This window comes from Gossypium raimondii, chromosome 1 (genome assembly GCF_025698545.1).
Source record: "Gossypium raimondii isolate GPD5lz chromosome 1, ASM2569854v1, whole genome shotgun sequence".
Taxonomy (NCBI): Eukaryota; Viridiplantae; Streptophyta; class Magnoliopsida; order Malvales; family Malvaceae; genus Gossypium; species Gossypium raimondii.
The window spans coordinates 48,361,111-48,381,505 of NC_068565.1; the positions used below are offsets into that span (position 1 = coordinate 48,361,111).

At 31.6% G+C, this 20,395-nt stretch overlaps 4 protein-coding genes across 4 annotated transcripts; 1 reads left to right on the forward strand and 3 right to left on the reverse strand.

The window, feature by feature from the left end:
• Positions 1-436: 436 nt before the first annotated feature.
• Positions 437-1,212, reverse strand: LOC105787098 (zinc transporter 1). The gene is made up of 3 exons (XM_012613544.1): positions 915-1,212; positions 623-762; positions 437-529 (listed from the first exon to the last, which is right to left on the reverse strand). Exons 1-3 carry the CDS (start codon positions 1,210-1,212, stop codon positions 437-439), a joined length of 531 nt encoding a protein of 176 aa, XP_012468998.1.
• A 2,711-nt stretch (positions 1,213-3,923) lies between these two features.
• LOC105786221 (60S ribosomal protein L6-1) lies at positions 3,924-5,497 on the forward strand. The gene is made up of 4 exons (XM_012612562.2): positions 3,924-4,269; positions 4,363-4,469; positions 4,911-5,092; positions 5,186-5,497. The coding sequence occupies exons 1-4, from the start codon at positions 4,013-4,015 to the stop codon at positions 5,339-5,341; spliced, it is 702 nt and encodes a 233-aa protein (XP_012468016.1). The 5' UTR covers positions 3,924-4,012; the 3' UTR covers positions 5,342-5,497.
• Positions 5,498-10,724: 5,227 nt separating this feature from the next.
• LOC105786222 (uncharacterized) lies at positions 10,725-13,949 on the reverse strand. The gene is made up of 5 exons (XM_012612563.2): positions 13,226-13,949; positions 12,413-12,497; positions 12,143-12,312; positions 11,779-12,053; positions 10,725-11,121 (listed from the first exon to the last, which is right to left on the reverse strand). The coding sequence occupies exons 1-5, from the start codon at positions 13,599-13,601 to the stop codon at positions 10,945-10,947; spliced, it is 1,083 nt and encodes a 360-aa protein (XP_012468017.1). The 5' UTR covers positions 13,602-13,949; the 3' UTR covers positions 10,725-10,944.
• Positions 13,950-15,916: 1,967 nt separating this feature from the next.
• Positions 15,917-18,200, reverse strand: LOC105786223 (cytochrome P450 93A3). Its single transcript, XM_012612564.2, has 2 exons — positions 17,239-18,200; positions 15,917-16,610 (listed from the first exon to the last, which is right to left on the reverse strand). The coding sequence occupies exons 1-2, from the start codon at positions 18,136-18,138 to the stop codon at positions 15,993-15,995; spliced, it is 1,518 nt and encodes a 505-aa protein (XP_012468018.1). The 5' UTR covers positions 18,139-18,200; the 3' UTR covers positions 15,917-15,992.
• Positions 18,201-20,395: the final 2,195 nt, after the last annotated feature.

A 20,395-nucleotide genomic window follows, 5' to 3' on the forward strand; every position in this document is an offset into this window, starting at 1 on the left:
AACAGGTTGTTATAAACAAACTTATTTTTAGTTTTGGCTTTGTTTGGGTTTTGTCCTTTGTTTTTTTTTTATGTTTTATGTTTGGGGTTCATAGGTGTCTCTCCTAACATTATCATCTTCAAAATTCGAGCATGTATTCCCTCATTAGGAATACAATTTGTCTTACTATCACATGCAACATTTCTATATAAATTTTGCCATTCGTGAGGGAGGACTTCAGTCATTTAAAGGTTAACTTGTCAAAGATATTTATTAATTGACTTCCATTAAATAATAATCTCTCCCGACCTTGTTTAGTCAAATAATAAAGGGTAAACTACTCTAGATGCTACTGAAATTTGATTAATTTTTACTTTTTGTCACTGAACTTTTAAAACTTACAAAGATGTCGCTAATGTTAAAAATTTTTTAAAAATACCACCGATTGATTCCACCATCACCGATGGCTTCCTTGGACACTGAACCTGTTGATGGATCTCCCAAGGTTGTCTCTTATTCCGATAAACCCAGCCCTAAACCTTAATCCCACCTTTAGAAAATCATTCAAAGCTAAGTCATGACAAAGAATAGTACATGGAATAAAAAAGAAGAAGTTAAAATTTAAAACACATGCATGTATTACCTGGGAAATGCATCCACCAAGTCCCATGCCTTCAAAGAACTGATGAAAGGTGAGTGCAGCCACCAAAGGTTTTATAGCCTTTGGACTTTCAGAAGCACCCAATGGTATCCCTATAATCATAGAGTGTGCCATTCCAATACCTTAAAAAAATCACATATATTGATTTTCATATTACAGTTTCAAACTCATATTACAATTGAGTCAGTTACAGAAAAGATTGAAAACAACAAAAACAACCAAAATCACAAAATATATATTTTCATAAAATAACAATATATATGATTCATAAAACATATTTGGAGTCTATGAAGTTGAGCTGAATCCGAACGCTCAAGCATAGAAACCGAATCATGACCATGGGTTTTCCCTATTTTCTCTTCATCAACATAGTTGCTCTCATGGGTTTTGTGAAGGTGAGACTTGGTGCAATGAGATGTAGCAAACACACCAACCATCAATCTACCAATCTTAGCAGCCATAGCCAACAGTTTGGCTAATTGAAACTTATCCCAAGGATTTTCACTAAGGCAAGGAGATGTTAAGTTTTCATTGGCGTCAGAAAGAACATGGATGAAGCCAATGGACAACATCACACCAGCAACAAAGGCTTTGATGATGAAAAATAGGGGTTTTTTGAGGAAAGCCTTGAGGTCCACAGGCGGGTTATACGCATTATATGTTAGTCCAAACTAACAAAAGAACAAATGATGAGTTTAGATTGGTCTTTACTTTGTCTAGTGGCTAAGTTTTAGAGCTAACAATTTTCTTTGAGTTAATTATAGTTTTGGTATCCCAACTTTGACTAAATGTATAAATTGATTCCAAAATTTCAATTCCTGTACACCATCATCTATTTCCTCAAGGTGTAGGGTCTATATTCAAGAGAGCTTGTGGGCTGTTTTCTAATATCATCATGCATTCATTTCTCACAAAACGGAGCTAGGGAGGAAGAGATTTTGTGTTGTTAGATGGATGCTAAATTTTAGGTTTGTTTTATAGGTTGAGATGAAATTTGAGTCTAAAATTTTGCACAAGTCCAACCCTAATAAAAAAAAAATCCTAAACCGAGTTCAATTTAGTCCGTCCGTATTAATTTTTTTATATTATTATTTTTATATAAAAGTATATTTAAAAAATATAATACATCAAATACACTAAAAATATTTAAAAAATATCTTCCTACAAATTGAAAATACATTAAAAAGTCTTTATACTTAAATAACACTAAGATAGTTGTAATTTAACAAGCAAATGCGTCTAAAATAGTAGTAAAATTAATAATAAGATAAGAGTTGTATGATATCCAAACAATAACAACAAAATAGTAACAACATAATAACAAAATGAGAACAAAACAACAACAAACAGCAAACTACAACAGAAAAAAGAAATTTAGGCAGATTTGGATTGGGCTAAGCCCAGGCTAAAATTTTTTACTTTAGGCTTGGCTCTTTTAGAAAGCAAGCATTATTTTTTGTTTGAGTTTATATTTTTGTTCAAATCTTTCCATTTTTTGGCCAGGCCTTTCGATTTAGGTGAGCAACCTGATCTATGATTAGATCTAAAACATGAAAAATGCTGGTAAAATTATTCAATTTTGTGTTACATTTATATTGGTATTTCAATAATATAAAATTAAGACTCACCACTATAAAACTAATACATTAACTTTTAATATTTAAGTATTTTCATTTAATTAGTAGCTAAAAACCACAATTTTTAATTTAATTATTATTTTCATTTAGGCTTTAATTATGGTTTGATTTTCTTTACGGGTGTAATATTTTAATTATCTGAATGGTTAATACATTTTATTATGTTTAACAATGTGAATAATATTTCTTTTATTAATTACATTACATTATATAAAATTATATTATTTAATGAATTAAAATACGTAAAACCATATGGAACATGTGTAAAATACAAGTTAATATACATAAAATCACAAATATATGGAGAATCTTATGAACCCACAAAACTATAACTTATAGTTTATCATATTATAAAATTAATATGAGAATAATATTTATCATGACTTATTGTTATATACACCTGTGTAATTTTTTTTAATTCTACAAGCAGATTAAAAAAATATATACTAAGTTAATATTAAATTTACGTAATTAAAGATACATAACCACTTCTTAACCCTACTTGAAGAGCGGGAGAAAATAACATCTAAATCTGCCACTAGGAAAACAAAATAATTGGGCAGTAAAAAGTATTTTTGGGTTCGATTTCTCAAAATGTGGCCTTCATTTTAAATTGTTTCTCTAAATTTTAAATATTCTAATCACATCTTTAAATTATTGATTTTATATCAATTAAGTCATTTAATTATTAAACGGTTAATTTAATTATTAAATGACATATCAAACTTTATGTAATATAATTTAAAATGAAGAATTTAGATAAAAGTAAAATGTTACCACATAACTTTCAAAAGTAAAACAAAAATAAAGTAAAATTGAAAAAGAGAGAGTGATCGATAAAGGTTTGTAAAGTTTCAAATACCTCAAAATCAAGATATATATTTTTAAAAATTTTCATTTTAAACTATGCCACATAAGGCTTGACATCTCATTTAACTATTAAATTAATGATTTTAGTGATGGAGGGACCATATTGATATAATCTCGTTAGTTTAAGGATGTAATTAGAATATTTTAAAGATTTGGGAACCAATTTAAAATGGAAATTATAGTTTAGGGATGTATGGTGTAATTAACTCTATTAAAATTAATTTTAACTAAAAACTTGAAGATATCATGGGTTGAGTTTTATGGGACCTATGTATTCTATTAACATGCATTATATCTACCTAGCTTAACTTGAAATACGAGTCTTAATTTTTACCCAAATTTGTCTTTATTTTATATAGCTAACTCAAATTCATTTTAAACCGTTCAGTATTATTATTAATTTAATATATATTAATTATATATTTTTCATTTATTAAAATTTTAAACATAGACAAATTAATACATTTTAATGTATATATTATAATATTATATATTTAATTTTATTTTATATAAATTATAAAAATAAATAAAACAATATATTATAAAATAGAAATCAAGTCGAGCTAGACTCAACATAGCTAGTACCTTAAAAGTTGTAGTTTTAACGTGATTCATATTTTAAACGAGTTTAATTTATTTACTCATTGGATAAAAGATATATTTTGTGATATAAAGCCCATAAGGATAAAAGCCCAAAATAGAGTTGAGCCCAAAATAAAGAATTTTGTCACTCACTACATTACCCATAGAAAAACCCTAGTTAGAGAATCGATATATTTGATAGAATTGAATTTGCTAGACGCCACACGGATAGCCCTATAGCAGCAGCAGCAGCAGAAGCAGAAGCAAGGGGTTTAGAGACGAAATGGCAGCGAAAAGGAAGACTCCCGTCAAGACCAGAAACCCAGATCTGATCCGTGGTGTGGGAAAGTATTCCAGGTCTAAGATGTACCACAAGCGTGGCCTTTGGGCAATCAAGGCCAAAAATGGCGGTGCTTTCCCCCGCCATGATCCCAAACCTAAGGCCCCCGCTGCCGCTGAGAAACCTCCCAAGTTTTACCCGGCTGAGGATGTCAAGAAGCCGCTTCTTAACAAGCGCAAACCTAAACCCACCAAACTCAGGTTCTTCTTTTGAAAACCATTATTCCTTTATTTATAGATTTCTGAAGAAATGTTCCTTATTTTTGGGTTTTTACTTGTTTTTTGTTTGTTTAGAGCAAGCATTACACCAGGGACTGTGTTGATTTTGTTGGCTGGAAGGTTTATGGGGAAGAGAGTTGTTTTCTTGAAGCAACTTACTTCTGGGCTCCTTTTGGTCACCGGTGGGCATTACATATTTTACTGCTATCCTTTTTTCGTCATTGATTTGCTTACTGCTTGAAAATATTGGATGTATGATATATGTTATTCAATTGCGAGTTGGATATATGAACATGTTTGTTAAAACCCTTGTTATTGATTTCTGCAGTATTACTTCCATAGTTTCTCACTTGGTTTATTTTCTAGAAGCATTATGTTGCATTTCCATTTTGTGCTGCTTTTATCTTATAGATAAGATTTGATGGTAACAAACCAATTTAACATTCAATATGCCCGAGATTGAGTGATGCTATCTTGAAAATTTGATGCTTGTACTTGTTCGTTTTATGTATATAATGTAGTATCCGCATTTGTTGTCTGTTCGTCATAAGCTAGATTTTCTTTTTCATTCCATGGTTTGTTCACGTTTTTTGCTTAAATTTGGGAGTCTCAAACGATGGCAGGACCATTCAAGATCAACGGTGTTCCTTTAAGGCGTGTTAACCAATCCTATGTCATTGCTACTTCCACCAAGGTTGACATCTCAGGGGTTATCGTAGACAAGTTTGATGACAAGTACTTTGCCAAGGAAGTAGAGAAGAGGAAGAAGAAGACTGAGGGAGAGTTTTTCGAGGCTGAAAAAGAGGCAAGTTTGTTTTGGTTTGCATGTAATTATAGCTTAAGCTTGTCCTAATTGGATTCTTATATTTTAATGTGCTGATTGTCTTCTCTTTTACAGGATAAGAAAAAACTGCCTGAAGACAAGAAAGAAGACCAGAAAGCAGTCGACGCCTCTTTGATAAAGTCCATTGAGGGAGTCCCAGACTTGAAGGCCTACCTCGCCGCAAGGTTTTCTCTCAAGTCTGGCATGAAACCGCATGAGCTTGTCTTCTAGAGGATATTTTGCATTCCTTTATGTTAAAGGGCTTTTACTTTTGAATTCTTTTGGTTTAGATTATCTATGGTTTTATTATGGGGTGCTATTGCTATATGTCCAGAACTTAAATTTTGGATAGTATCTTCTGTTATGCAAGAACTTAAAGTTTCCTTCTTTGTTTGTGTTCTGTGCTCATATGATTGAAGCTTGTTCTATTTTAATGATGGCCGATGGGAACACAGTTATTTCTACCTGAATAATTTTCATATCAGTAAATAAAGTCTCTTAATTTTGAACACATTTAATCACTAGCTTTTTTCCATCCCTGAAGGCTGCATCTTTAATCATGAAATGCTTGCATTTGAAATTTCTTTATCATAGAAAATTATGATTTGGGTCAAAAAAACTGATTTGGATTTGAAGATCTAAATTCTTTGTGTGGATAATAAATAAAAAAGTTGGACTTGAATTTGAGAAAATTCAAGTTCAATTTTAAAAAACATGAGAATTTTTTTTGTTCTCTTTTTTCACACTTTTTTCGGAACTCAATCAAAATTAGATTGATAGGTGAAACGGTCGATTCTTCAATTGATTTGACCTAATCAATCTATTCGATTGAATAAATTATTAAAAATAAAAATTATTTCAAAATAGATAAAAATTGGTTCAATCGATTCAATTTCATGAGTTAATCAATTTAACCCTCCACTCTTGTTGATTTGATTTTGAAAATAATGACGAAACTTCATGCATCTAATTTAATACAATATAAATATTAAAAAATTTCATTTATACCATAATTTCCACAATTTTAATTAATAAATCTCTTCCTTTTAATTTGTAATTTCCATAATTAGGTCACTGGTTTGTTGTTCCAATTGATTCGATCAATTCAACCGGTTTGATTAGTATGATTAGTTTGATCGGTCCATCTGGATCTATTAAATAAAGCATGTAAAAATTCATAAAAAATTTGGTTCAATCGATTCAATTGCCCAATCAACTGATCGATAGCGATTCTCAATTCAACCGGTCTAATGCCTTTCTCCAGACCGATACGTTGATTTGTCCCCAATAGACTGGTTCAAACAACAATGTTCAAAGTCCTCTTAAATAATTAAATTTTAAAAAAAATATATTTTTAAGACTTAGAATTAATTGAAATCTAAATCTAAATTTGAATTATACAAATAATAAATTTGAATTAATTCAAAATCTTAAATTTCAAATATTTTAATTCCCAAACAACATAAAAATAATTAATTCACAACTCATAAATTGCAAAACTAAAATTCTAAAATCCAAATTTAAAACTAACCTTCTTGATTAATTTCAAGAACATAAAAAGCATGCAAGTAGCCTTCAATTGCAACTATGCCCTTCCTTTCAATAACTATATGCTCTTTGTTGCCAATTTCCACTATTGAAAATATTATTTATTTTAATTAATTTTGAACATAAATTTTATTAATTTTGACATTAATTGATCATTTTTTTATGTAAGTATTACAATTATTGATGTGTCGGAAAACAAATTTATATGTAAATTGCATGGAAATTTTGACACGGAAACTCGAATTGGCATACAAGACGTTTAGAATTTAGGATTATTTATGTCGAAACCATTTTCTATATTTTGAAAAAATGGGGATCGACTTTAAAAAATAAAACTGGGAGTCGCCACCGATCCTTTATTGAGGTGTGATCGGTTCACCATTAAAAATGATTTTGGTCTGCGTAATTTGAGAAAACAAGTTCGGGAGTCGGTTACGCACGAGGAAGGGTTAGCACCCTCGTAACGCCCAAAATTGGTACCAAATTGATTGTTTAATGTCTTCAGTGTCAAAAATTTGAAAAGATTTTAGAATACGATCCCCTGAAATGAAAACCCGAATAAACGAATTGAATAATAAGACATACCCATTTCAAAGAAATAAATTGTCACACTCAGTGAGTTAGGGTGCAACAATTCAATCTTCGAAATTAAATTCGACCCCCTTTTTTAAGAAAATCATGTGTTTTAAGAAGGTTATTCGATTATTTAAGTCAATCGAGAAATTAAAATCCAGTAAGTTAGGGTTCAATTTCTCAAAATTCCTAAACATCAGACATTGCCTTTATTTTAAAATTGAGATAACAAAATGTTGTATCCAGTAAGTTAGGATCCATCACTTTGAAGTTTCAAAAGCTTTATTTTAAAGCTGTATGGTTTTTACCAAAATAAACGCTTGGCTATTCAAATTTGTCAAAAAGAATTGAAGCCCAGTAAATTAGGGCTTAATTCTTGAGAACTATGAACACTGGGTCCTTTTGAAAATTATGAAATAAAAATGATTGTAATGCTCCAATAAAATACAATTTTTACAAATGAGACATGACAGAAGCAATATATATAACGTAAAAAATAAATAAATAACAACTCAAATATACACTAACAAGTGGCAAACAAATAGTAGGTAAATGCAAATAACCATAATGATTTTAATTATACTATACAAACATCGATGTCAATGCTCAAAACTAAATAAATTTATCATAAATTCAAAAGATACATTAAGATAATAAAAAACAATATATCCTATGTACGAAAGCTTCCAAATAAATTACATATATGATCTTCAAAATTGACACAAAATATAATAAAACATTAGATAATTGGTATTTGAAATAAATTGAAAATAAATTTAAAATAGACAATATACATTTATTAGTTTGATATATAAATAATGCTTATAATAATATAATAATAATGATATATATATACTAGTAAAAAATAGAATAGGAAATTGCATTTTAAAAAACATAATTATATATAAATAAAACCGATTTAAAAGACATATAAATAAAAATTTAAAGCTAATAATCATAATGAAATCAAAATATTAATATATACTTAAGAAAAGAATAATTTCGTGAGTTATATCTATTTATAAATAATAGTATAAAAAAAAGAAAGTGTAGTAGGCTTAAAATATTAATGTATGATGAATTTAAATAATGCTAATAATGATTTAAAATAATAATATGTCATATCTTAAAACATACTAATAATAAAATTAAAAAGATAATATCAAAATTAAAAATTGAAATAATATAAGCTTTTAGAAATAAATATGTCAAAACTAAGAATTAAATAGAATTAGAATTAAATAAAAAAACTAAATTTCTAGTAGAATTAAAAACGAGCTAGATTGATAATTGATTCAAAAGCGAGGGATCAACACGACAATTAAACATAAATGCTAAGATGCTCCAATCCGATCAATGAAAATGGCGGCGTTTAGATATGGATCTAAATGAAATAAAAATAAAAATGCAATAACAATTTAAAAGAATCGAAAGGAAACTGAATCAAAAAGAAAGCCAATGCAGAGGGATTCAATGCGAAAATTTCCCCTTAATTTCAAAAGGCGAGATCCTCCCCGAATCAAGTCGGATCATCGGGTCAAGGCACCAAACGGTTCTGTTTTGGGAGCCACTAAGTCTAGCCCCAAACGGTGCTGTTTGGAATACCCGCAAACATCATTCTAAACCCTAAATTAGAAAGAAACTAAGTCATTTTCTTTTTTTCTTTTCAACACAATCAGCAACCTTATGCCCCCCATTCTTTCTCATCTGCCGCTTCAACAAATTCAAAGCCTCATCTAGCTCCGATTTGGACAGAGCAGATAAGGCTTTGTCACCGTCTCCGCGCAGGTAAGTATACTCCCTCCTTTATTCTATTTGTTTTACAAAGAAGAAAGAAAAAGAGAACAAAAATAAAACTTAAACTAAAGAAAACTCTGCGCCGTTCGACAATCTGTTCCTCAGGTTCTTCGATCCCCTTTTCAACTCCGATGACGACGGAGAGAAAGGAGATGCGGTCACCAGGTATATGACTCTTTAACTCCTATTTTCTTTTCTTTTTTATTTTTTTTTGCACTGAATATGGAATAAGTATAAAAAAACGAAGCAGAAGAAAGAATGAAAAGAAAAAGGAAATCTGCAATCACCTTTCAAGTTTTTTTGATTTCTCTCGATTTTTTTTGTATTCAATATCGTGTAAAAAAAGGAAGAAGAATCCCCTTTCAATACAGAAAATGGGGTTTTATAGCCCCCGAAAATACAAAATATATAAAAAGAAAATAATACAAAATCCTCTCCGCTATTTCTGTTTTTCTATTTCTTTTCTTCGATCTGCTATGTTGTTTGTTTCATTGCAGGTGTGGCGTTTGTTGTGTGCAGTACGGCTGGAGAAGCGCGCGTGGACTTGGCGCGAGGCGCAAGACGCTGAGGATCTCGACATCTTCGCGACACGAGGCGTAAAGTCTTCTTCGAGGCGCGAAAGCATTTTAGAAAACCTAGGGGTTTCTGGGATTCGGGTCGTTTAGTTTGGGCTTTAATTGGGTTTGGGCTTGTTGGGCTAAGTGGTTTGCTGGGCTTAGAATCAGGTTTAGGTTTGGGCTAGAGTCTTCTGATTTAGTGGGCTAGGTTAAATTTTGGTTGTAATTTTGGGCTGATTTGGGCTAAGTGTAATTGGGTTTGAGGCTCAATGTAATCCAGGTTTGGATTCTATTACATGTAATACTGGACTGTATTGGACTTTTATTATATTTATTATATATATTTTATATTTGGGTTTTAATTTTGGGCTCGGGTCGGGTAAAATTTGGGTATTACAATTTATTTTTATTAATATTTTTGTTAAAAAATATTTTTGGTAAATTACACTAACAATCACTCAATTTTGATGTCACTGGCAGAACAGTCAGTCTGCTTTCAATTTAGTCACTCAACTTTCGAAAAATAACAAACCAACCACTATTGTTATCGAGTTGACGTGGCCAATTAAACTGTTTACGGTGTAGCCTAGAGGCCCATATGACCACGTCAGCTCGATAACGTTAGTGACTTAATTTATTATTTTTCGAAAGTTGAGTGACTGAATTGAAAGCAAAATAACTGTTTTGTTAGTGACATCAAAATTGAGTGACTATTGGTGTAATTTACCCAAATACTTTTAAGAGATAAATTAGAATTAGATTAAATTTACCTTTGAGATCAACTAGAATCAGATTAGATATTTTTGGTTTGACACATTAGGTTTATTGTTTCTTCTTGGATTTAGATTTCAATTATTACTTAAATGGCAATAACAATGGACAAATTGGTTGAAATTCAGTCAAATCTAGAAATATTTGAAAGATATTAAATTTATTACTGAATAGGCTTCTATGGATTAGAGAAATGATAATGAATCTTACATTCTGAAATCTTTTACTAAATTTACCCTATTTTTGAAATCCAATTTCACACACATTATTCTTCTGTCAAAACACTTGATGACACATCAAGAAACTAGACAGATATAAACAAACTCGATTAATTGAGTGAAGAACTTAAAACTCTAAATAATGAAGTGTAAAAGAAATCGAGTAACTTGCGGTGTAGTTAACTTTATAAAGTAAGTGTAAGTTAAATTTATAAGCACATTAGAGAAGAAATAATGTATTCACAAAGCACTACCCCCTTCTCTTTTCAATTTTAAGGGGGTGCCATCAAATTTCAGTTGCTATTAGCCCATTTTTCTGAAGTGATCAACAAAAACAGTCATTTAACCACCGGGACTGGCTGATGCACTGTCATAAGGAGGATTCTTTCCACTCTAATCTGTTAAGCCCGTCAACGATTGCCTTTCGGAACTCATTGTTATGTAGAAGAAACGACGAGACATGGCCACCTGTGACCCATCTCACTTCTGAACCAGGCCAAGCCTTTTGAAGCTCCAGCACCGAGTGTTTTGGTATGTAACCATCATCCTGAAACGCATAATTGCAGTTGAAATATATAGATAGCACCATTGGCATTCTATGAAAACTATAAAACATATGAATGGTATACATATGTGTGTGTGTGTATATATATATATAGGTGTTTGATTATCGTAAGACCTTATTTACAGTATGTGGAAATACCCAAGCCCCTTTATCCTTCACAAGGGGAAGAAAACTTAATCGTGGACCTTCAAATAAGACTTAACATGGATGATCCAAACAATCAACAACCTTTTTCATAACTAGAAATTTTAAATGGTCAATAGTTAAGCATTGAATGTTTTGAATCAAATCTTTACTGGCCTTATGAATGACGATGCATTTAAATGGTCAAAATAGTTAAGAAATTGAAATCTGAATATTAACACAAATTACTTATAGAATGCATCATAACTCATAAGGTCAGTAAAGATGCTAGACAAGCTAAACTTTGAAACAATCAAGCTCCCCACATGAATCATCCATTAAAAAGCCATGATAGATTTATTCGCAGCAAAATTTAATAGTAAGAAGTTTTCATGTTCTTAAGCAACATCCATTAAAAAACAAGATGAAGAAAGTGATTCAATAACAATATCAACAAGCTCCTTATTCATATTCTTAAGCAACATCCATATTGTCAAATAGAGATATGGTACTTACAGTTGCTGCAACAAATATTATGGCATTAGGGTTTTTGGGAATTGGAAAGCGTGTGACATCTGTGAGAGACAGTACATTTCGCATTCGTTCTCTCACCTCCTCGAGAGTCATTGCAGCCTTTTTTGCTGCAAGATCCTCTCTCAGTGCCTCCCATGCAGTGGCATGCTTCAATATACCCTCACAGAATGCCACAACAGCAGAATGTGGGGAGAGAAAAGGAAGGGTTGCAACAGGTGTGGGGTGCAGTGATCCAACCATTGCAGCATGCACTCCCCCTATTCCCATAAAAGCATCAAACTTCAAAAGGGTGTGCTAACTAACAATACAAATAGAATAAAAGCACCACAAGAACAACAATTCTTACCCATGCTAAGTCCACACACACCCATCTTGCCAAACCCTGCCTCAGAGTCTAACCAGTATAAAAGGCTCCGAGCCTCTTCAATGGTTGCTCGTCCTAATAAAAGCAAATCACTGACACACAAGAGTTTTGCACCACGCTGCAGCATAGGACGCCTTTGACCATAGAAAGGGCTATAAAAACAGTTATATTAATTAGAAAGCCTAAAAGCACAAGTACAAGAAGATAAGCTTAGCTTCAAAAAGTAGTTGATAATACAGAAAGGACTCTGACCTCTCAAGCACCATAGTTGCAATGTTTTGTTTCAATAATGGTCCACCAAGACGCAATCTCCGTTCAAATGTATGGTCTCCTGTGCCTGTCAAAGAGGTTACATTTTATATCATTAAAGATGAGTTTTAAACATCAAATTCACAACCTAAAATAATTTTAAATTTGAAGCAATACTTGCAAGATTGTAGTATACATCTAAGCTGAAATACTTGGAATGAATAATCTAGGAAATAACAGGTAACAAATGATACAGGTATAGCAAACAATACAAAGGTTTTATACACGAGTAAACAAAACAGCAGCACGAGAACACGAAATCTAGTGAATATGTCTATGTTTTCTTATTTGATAGTAGGATCCAGTAGAAAATAGTAAGCCTCGAAAGTCGAAAGTTGAAACAACCACAATAAACTGTATTCATTTCAATATCCACAGAGGCATTTCAGGGTGTTGATGTAATCTTCAAACAGACTTGTGCTATACCATCCACTGCTTATAAGCATTCTCTTATCTTCTTTAAGATTTTAGATTTTGAACATTGGGCATAGCATGTAGGCTTCAGTCAAAATCTACATCAGGAATAAAGCAGCCTAGATATTCATTACTAGATGATCATTCTAAGCTCAAACCAAGAATATAAACAATCAATTTGCACTATCCAGGAAGATAAACATAAACAAACAACTAAGATTCACCAACTTAAAAAGTGAATCACTAATAAACTAAACTACACTCAAACTATGAGAAGACCAAATTCTTGTAAACCAGCTTAATTAATCAACAAAAGCAATCAAAAAGCGCACACAAAGATACCTGCTAGGTGAACCACACATGCCATCTTTTGAGGTGGCACATCTTTTGGGACAAGGAAAGCGACCCTCGCATTATGACTTTCAGGAGGCAATGCACTAAGCAACTGCTCATCACAAGGGGTCCTAAACACACCTTCTCTCAAACAAGCATTTTGGGTCTCCCAAACAGTTCTCCAAATGGGTTGAATCAAGCTTGGAGGCCAGTTTTGGCCTTCAACTTCAGGGAACAACTGGCTTATCAATCTCTCCAAAAGCTCAAGCTTTGTTCCACCCCACCCTCTTGAGAAGAACGGTGGGGTTATCTTTGTTCTATGCACAAATGCACCATATACATGGTCTAGAATGTAATGAAGCATCCCTATATTAACTGTAACCATATTTTTTTCTCTTTTTGAAGAAAACCCAGATTTCAAAATTGCTTAAAAGAGAGGAAATTTGTATCTCTTTATTGATTCCGCTTCAGTATCAACAACCCAGTAATCAGAACTCAATAACAAGATCAGTTTTTTTTCATAAAAAGAACATTGATTAGAATGTGGAGAAAAGCACAATACAAGATCTGTTGAATAAAACCATACCTTCCCCTCTAAAATCAATGAAGCAATAACATTGCAAGAGAAAATTTTTTTTCAAGAGCTGTAAAGTATTCAGGGTAAGCAATTAACAAGAAAAAGAGAAGATTTGAGATAATGAAGTGAGACCCAGAAAGATAGAAAAAGGACGGATTATGAAGAAAGGATGTAGCTTTCGAATTGTTTTCGGGGGTTTTTTATTCGAAGCAAATAGGTTAAAACATACTATTAGTCCCTGTTCTTTTAACGAAATTTGAGATTTAGTCCATGGACTTAAAAGGTTAAAATTGATTTTAAAATATCAATCCCATCATTAAAATCTTTATGGCATGTTAATTTTATGACAATTATTGGATTAATATTTTTAAATTGAAAACAAATGAATCATTAACTTTTATAGTATAGAGACTAAATATCAAATTATATAAAAGTAGAGGGACTAATAAAAAATTTAAACCAAACAAATATTAGGAACCAAGCTAAAGCAAACCATACCGCCGCTCTAATCTGTGGGTGGTATTAAGGATTGGGTCCTACATGCCACGTCATTGAACATCTATTTGCCACGTCGTCATTGCCGATTTGCTGTTTTATTGTCTCACTTTCATGTCTGTGTAGTATATGCCTATATGGTGGTGAGTGGGTGAGGGTCCCCACTGTCTTCCCCATAATTGTAGAAGCCAGCATGGAACACAGTGGATAAGGTTGTAATTATGTTTATTTTCATTTTCTTACTAAATAATTTTGAATAAATAATTTAATAAAAATTTTAAAAAAGTTGGTTGAGGATTTGATGTGGATGATCATATTGTAATCAAGTATCTTAATACAAGGACCCAGCTGTTATTATTATTTTTTATTTTTATTCCTTGATATATCTTAAGCAACTTTTAAAATATGATTATTTTTATTTATTTGGATGAAAATCACTAACATAGAATTTTGTTTTTAGTGTATATAGGTGAATTGTTTATCTCAAGTCTCAACCTTGACATTATAAGTTTACTAAAGTTTATATGAAATTAGGTTAGGGGACTTATATGATAATATTATCATTCAATAAATTACATTAATAATCATCCGATTAGAGGTGTCTATGGTCGGGCCCAACAAAAAATTTAGGCTCGGGCTTGGCCCAAAAATGGGCCTAAAATTTTGTCTAATTTCGGCTTGGATAAAAATATTAAAACCCGAGCCCGGCCGTATAATTTTTTATATAATTTTTTAAAAAATAATACATAAAAATATTAAAAATATTAAAATAAATGTTTCCCAACAAATTAAAAAAAATTAAAAATATGTATACTTAAATAATACTAACTTAACAAGTAACTGCGAAAAATAGTAACAAAATTAATAATAAAACAAAAGTTATACAATATCCAAATAATAACAATAAAATAGTAGCAACATGGCTGTGAAATTGAAGCAAAATAGTGAAAAAAACAAATAAAATAGCAAGAAAATAATAAAAAAAGTAAAAAAAAAAACAACAAGTTTTTCTTTTCATATTTGGTTCGGGCTGGGCTCAAGTAAAAAAATATTTACTCGAAGCTCGACTCGTTTTCTAAACAAGCAATACTTTTTTACCCAAACCTATTTTTCGTGTATGTATTTTTACTCAAACCCTCATATTTTTGAGCGGAGTCCCAACTCAACCCACCCAACATTGATCTCTTCATTAAAAGTTGTCTCAACCGAGTCTTTTAAAATCTCAAGGCCCAAACCGAAGGCCCTATAAAGGGTTGACTCCTTTGCAGCACAATTTGAAGAAGGCTACGTTGACCAATGATAGAACTAACACTTGGTAACAATTTGCCTTATCATTGGTTATAAAAGTGGTAAAAATATCATGGAGCCTTTTAATTAAAAGTTGGATTGAGTTTAAGTGTACTAAATTGCATGATGTTTTAATAAAAAAGTCCTTTTCTTAAGATTTTAAACCCTAATATCTTTATATAAGTTGAAGGGTTTATTATGGTAAAAATATCTTTCATATTTTATAGTTAATAAAAATTAAAATTTTCAAAGTTGATATTTCATAATTGTTCCCTCCCATGCTCAAAATTTATGTTATCTTGAACAATTTATATTCTCATTCACTAGGGATCCAACCGGAATTAATGAGAAAGCAAACCCAATCTGATATATCCAAAAGCCACATACATTACAGTTTTGTATTACTACAAATTCAGATCAACAGGATGGAAATGGATTTAGCCTAAGGATAGGGGCACAAATGAGGGGATGAGCTCGTGGAAGTGTAAGTCCAGGTCCTTCTTCCATATCAACACTTCCATCAACCTTCCAATCAAAGCATTGAATCATAATAGCAAGACTGGTTTGAACAACTTGCAACGCCATTGAAGTTCCAGGGCATGATCTTCTCCCACTCCCAAATGGCAACAAATGAAAATGTTGTCCCCTTACATCCATTTGACTACTTCTCCCATTCACAAACCTCTCTGGTCGGAATTCAAGCGGGTTCTCCCAGTGATCCCGGTCCCTACCGATCGCCCATACGTTAATGAACAGTCGTGTCTTTGCCGGAATTTCGTAACCTTCAATATTACAATCCTCGCTTGATTCCCTTACAATCATAGGACCAGCCGGATGAAGCCTTAATGTTTCCTTTACAATAGCTTGAAGGTAAGGGAGGTTGGTGATATCTGATTCTTGTACTATTTTGTCTTTCCCTACAACAATATCTATCTCTTGTCTTGCTTTTTCCATTATGTTTGGATGATTAATAAGCTCTGATAATGCCCATTCTATTGTAACAGCACTTGTGTCTGTCCCAGCTACAAATAGGTCCTAAAAATCCATATAGAGTATCAGTCAGTTAATTCGACTCCAAATGTTTGTAAAATTATAAAATTTTCTGAAAGTTTTTATTTATGTTATTGAAAGAAATGTCTTTTAATGAGTTAACTTAACCTAAATTACTTTGATTTATGCTTTTTTTTTAAGTTCTTGATCAAGTAACAACATCAGCTTATTTTAAACCCTAGTCTCTTTTCATTGTCACTTGACATCTATGGCATTCTCTATTTGCATTGCTGACATTAATTGAAAGCACACTTTTTCTTCTCATTTTCTATGACTTAATTTTTCTCATGAACTAACTTTAAATGTCACGAATTTGTGAATTAAAACCCAAACAATTTTCTTCTTCTTCAATTTTTAATGTTGATCATTAGTATATTCTTTTACTTGTTGCTGAGTACTATACTATCATATATCGATTATCGAATTATCAATTAAACTCATCAACCAGATTTCAATTAAAACTTAATGACTCAGTTAATTAGATAAAAATTTAGAACAGATCACTAAATAACCAAAACTTACTAACAATCCATTGACTTCGGGTGTAGTTAACCTAAAGATTATATAATTCAAATATTATAAAAGTAGATGATAAAAGAAGGTTACCACTTACCAGGATGAATGCCTTAATGTTTTCTCTGGTTAATCTCATCTCCGAGCTTTCATCTTGTGAAATATCAAGTAAAACATCAAGTAAATCTTTTACTGTATTATCATCCTTGTTTGTCTTCCTTGCTTCTTCATGTTCCTTTATTATTCTATCCATCATTGAATCAAACTTATCACGTACTTGTTTCAGCTTCTTGTTCATTCCTTGCAAATCCAAATTCTTACAAAACCAGATAAAATCCGATAAATTAAACTGTCCCGACAGCTTAGCTATAACTTCCACCAACTTCCTTACCTCTTCAGCTTCATCTTCATTATTACAACATCTATCATTCATTATCATTCTCGACACAATATTATTGGTCAACCTTACTAGCTCACCTCCAACATCTACTTTTTCACTAGCATTAGCTGTTTTCAGCATGAACTGCAAAAACCGGATTAATTCTTCACGTCGAACCAGAAGAAACTGATCCAACATTCGACCACTTAACAGCTCCGACATGCAGATTTTCTTCATGAATTTCCAGTACGGTCCGTAAGGAGCAAAGGAGAAATCAGCTGAGCCATATGTAAGGTAGTCAACAACGGCGGTTATCGGTCGGTTTGAGAAAGATGATTCGTGGGTTTTGAGGAACTGCTTGGCTATTTCCGGAGAGGAAGCCACGACACATGGGACAGAACCGAGACGGATATGTATTAAGGGTCCATGTTTAGTTGAAAGCTTGTGAAGGGCTTGGTGAGGTATGGGAGCAAGGAGGTGGAGGTGTCCGATGATTGGTAAGGCTATTGGACTAGGTGGAAGACGTGTGGTGGTCCGGTTCTTGGTGAATATGGTTCTGAACAAAATGAAAGACAGTAGCCAAAGGAAGAAAACTAAGAAGTAGGCTTGAAAATCAGCCATTTTTGAACCTTGGTTAATCAATTAACACGTAGACTTTTGATTTTATAAGTGGTAGGATGATCGACTTCCATTAATTGGTTTAAAGTTTGTATTTGTCATGTAATTGAATTTTGGGTGTTGGTTTGCCATGACTAGGTCAGTGGCCGTCTCCCTTGGATATTGACAAGTTCAAAAGTATTTAGTTTTTTTTTTTTATATGTAAGGACATTTTTGTAGACTTATGATTTTATAAGTGGTAGGATGCTAGACTTCCATTAATTGGTTTAAAGTTTGTGTATTCGTCATGTAATTGAATTTTGGGTGCTGATTTGCCATGACTAGGTCGATGGTCGTCTCCCAAGGATAACAAGTTCAAAAGTATTTAGTTATTTTTATATGTAAGGACATTTTTTTTTTGTCTTGTTCTTCCAATCATTCTTTCTTTTGGCTTTATGTTGCTTTTAGATGAACCTTTCTTTCTCTTAGAAAAGGCTTTTGGTTGTTTCCGCAAGTAGCCGGCCAGGAGCAAATCAAGGGTTATCTAAATAATGGGAAATGATTCTACGAAAACATACACACTACATCATCTTCTATCTCTTATTAATTATTTAACGTCATTTTAATATTATTTTTTATATTATTGATACATTATTTTGATAATATTTATAACCTGAATCCTTGATATTAAACTTTGGATTTTAGACCCAAAACCTTAAATCCTAGACTTAAGAACCGGAACCCTAGATATTGAGCCTTAGACTATGGCCTTGGATGGGTCCAGGGGCTAGGGTCCATGGTCCAAGGTCCAAGGTCCAGGGTGTAAGGTTTAATGTCCAGTGCTCAGGGTTCAGGTTAAAAAATTTACCAAAATGTGTCAATAACATGAAAAAAAGATGCTGAAAAGATATTAAATAATTGGTAAGAAATACAAGATGATGTGGCGTCTTTATTTCATACAATTCTTTTCCATAAATAATTTTGTTTGAACAAATTAGATCGAAAATTAATCGGGTTAAATCTATTTTCTAAAATTATTCATTGATTATGAAAGAATTTATTGATCATAAACATATTTAATTTTGATAAACCCATTAAAATACAAAATATTATTTTTAAATATTTTATAATAGCAACTTTTATTTTATATAAATAAGTTATAAAAATAAAAAATTTAATGAACTAAACTGAAATATTTTGATTCAGTTATGACAATAAATCTAGTTTGATTTATTCGATTTTAGACACTTAGGGCTAGTTTAACATTGCTTTTGAGAAGTACTTTTAAAAAGTGCTTTGGAAATGTAATTTTGAAAAGTTTGGTCCAAGATTTAAATGTTTAGTATTGCTATCAAAAAGCGCTTTTGAGAAATAAAATGTCCATTTTAGATATGGTGTTATAAAGTAACAAATAAGCATTTAAATAATGTTTAAATTAGTTAATATTATGATATTTTAATAAGAATATAGAAAATAATTTATTATAATTTGTTGTTAATATTTTAATATATAAAAATAAATTTTAAATATTTTTAAGCAATTAACCGAAAAGGAAAAGTATCATGTGTTGGAGGTATGAAAACATAATTAAGTTGTTAAAAGTGATTTTGAGAGAGAAAAGCGAAAAATTTTAACTTCTCCATTTGGGAAAAAGTGGTTTTAAAAAACAAAAAATTTCCTTCAAAAGTTATTTGTTTAGTAATCCTTTTGTTTCAAAAGTGTTTTTCATATCAAAAGTGCTTCTAAAAAGCACTACTAAACACAACCTTAGTTGATTTATTTGGTTATTGATATTAAATAATCGAATCAATCGATTATAGGTTCTTAATAAAAGACATTGCGCTTTCAAAAAGAAAATGTACGTTCAAATTTTGAAAATGATATTATTAAAAGAGATAACAATAAATCGTAAAATGAAATAGAAAAAAAATAGTGAAACTCACGGGATGGACAAGTTTTCTTACCTTCCAAACTTAATCTTACGCTAGCTAAGTGATAGCCAAAATGCTCATCTCTCTTTTCCGCCTTCACTTGCCGGTTCTCACAAGCTTAGAGTGGGAAATTTGTCAAGCTTTTGGCTTTGACACCTAGCATGAGTTTAACCACCAATTCACCTAGTTATGCCATCTATCCCACTAATTCTTTGAATATTCCAGGCTTCACAATGGATCTGCGAAAAGTAGTAAACGTTGGTGGGAAGAAACATCTCTTAACTCCTACTATTCTAAAAAAAGGAAGACCATAAGAAATGTCAACAAAATCAAAAGCCTATGATGATGGT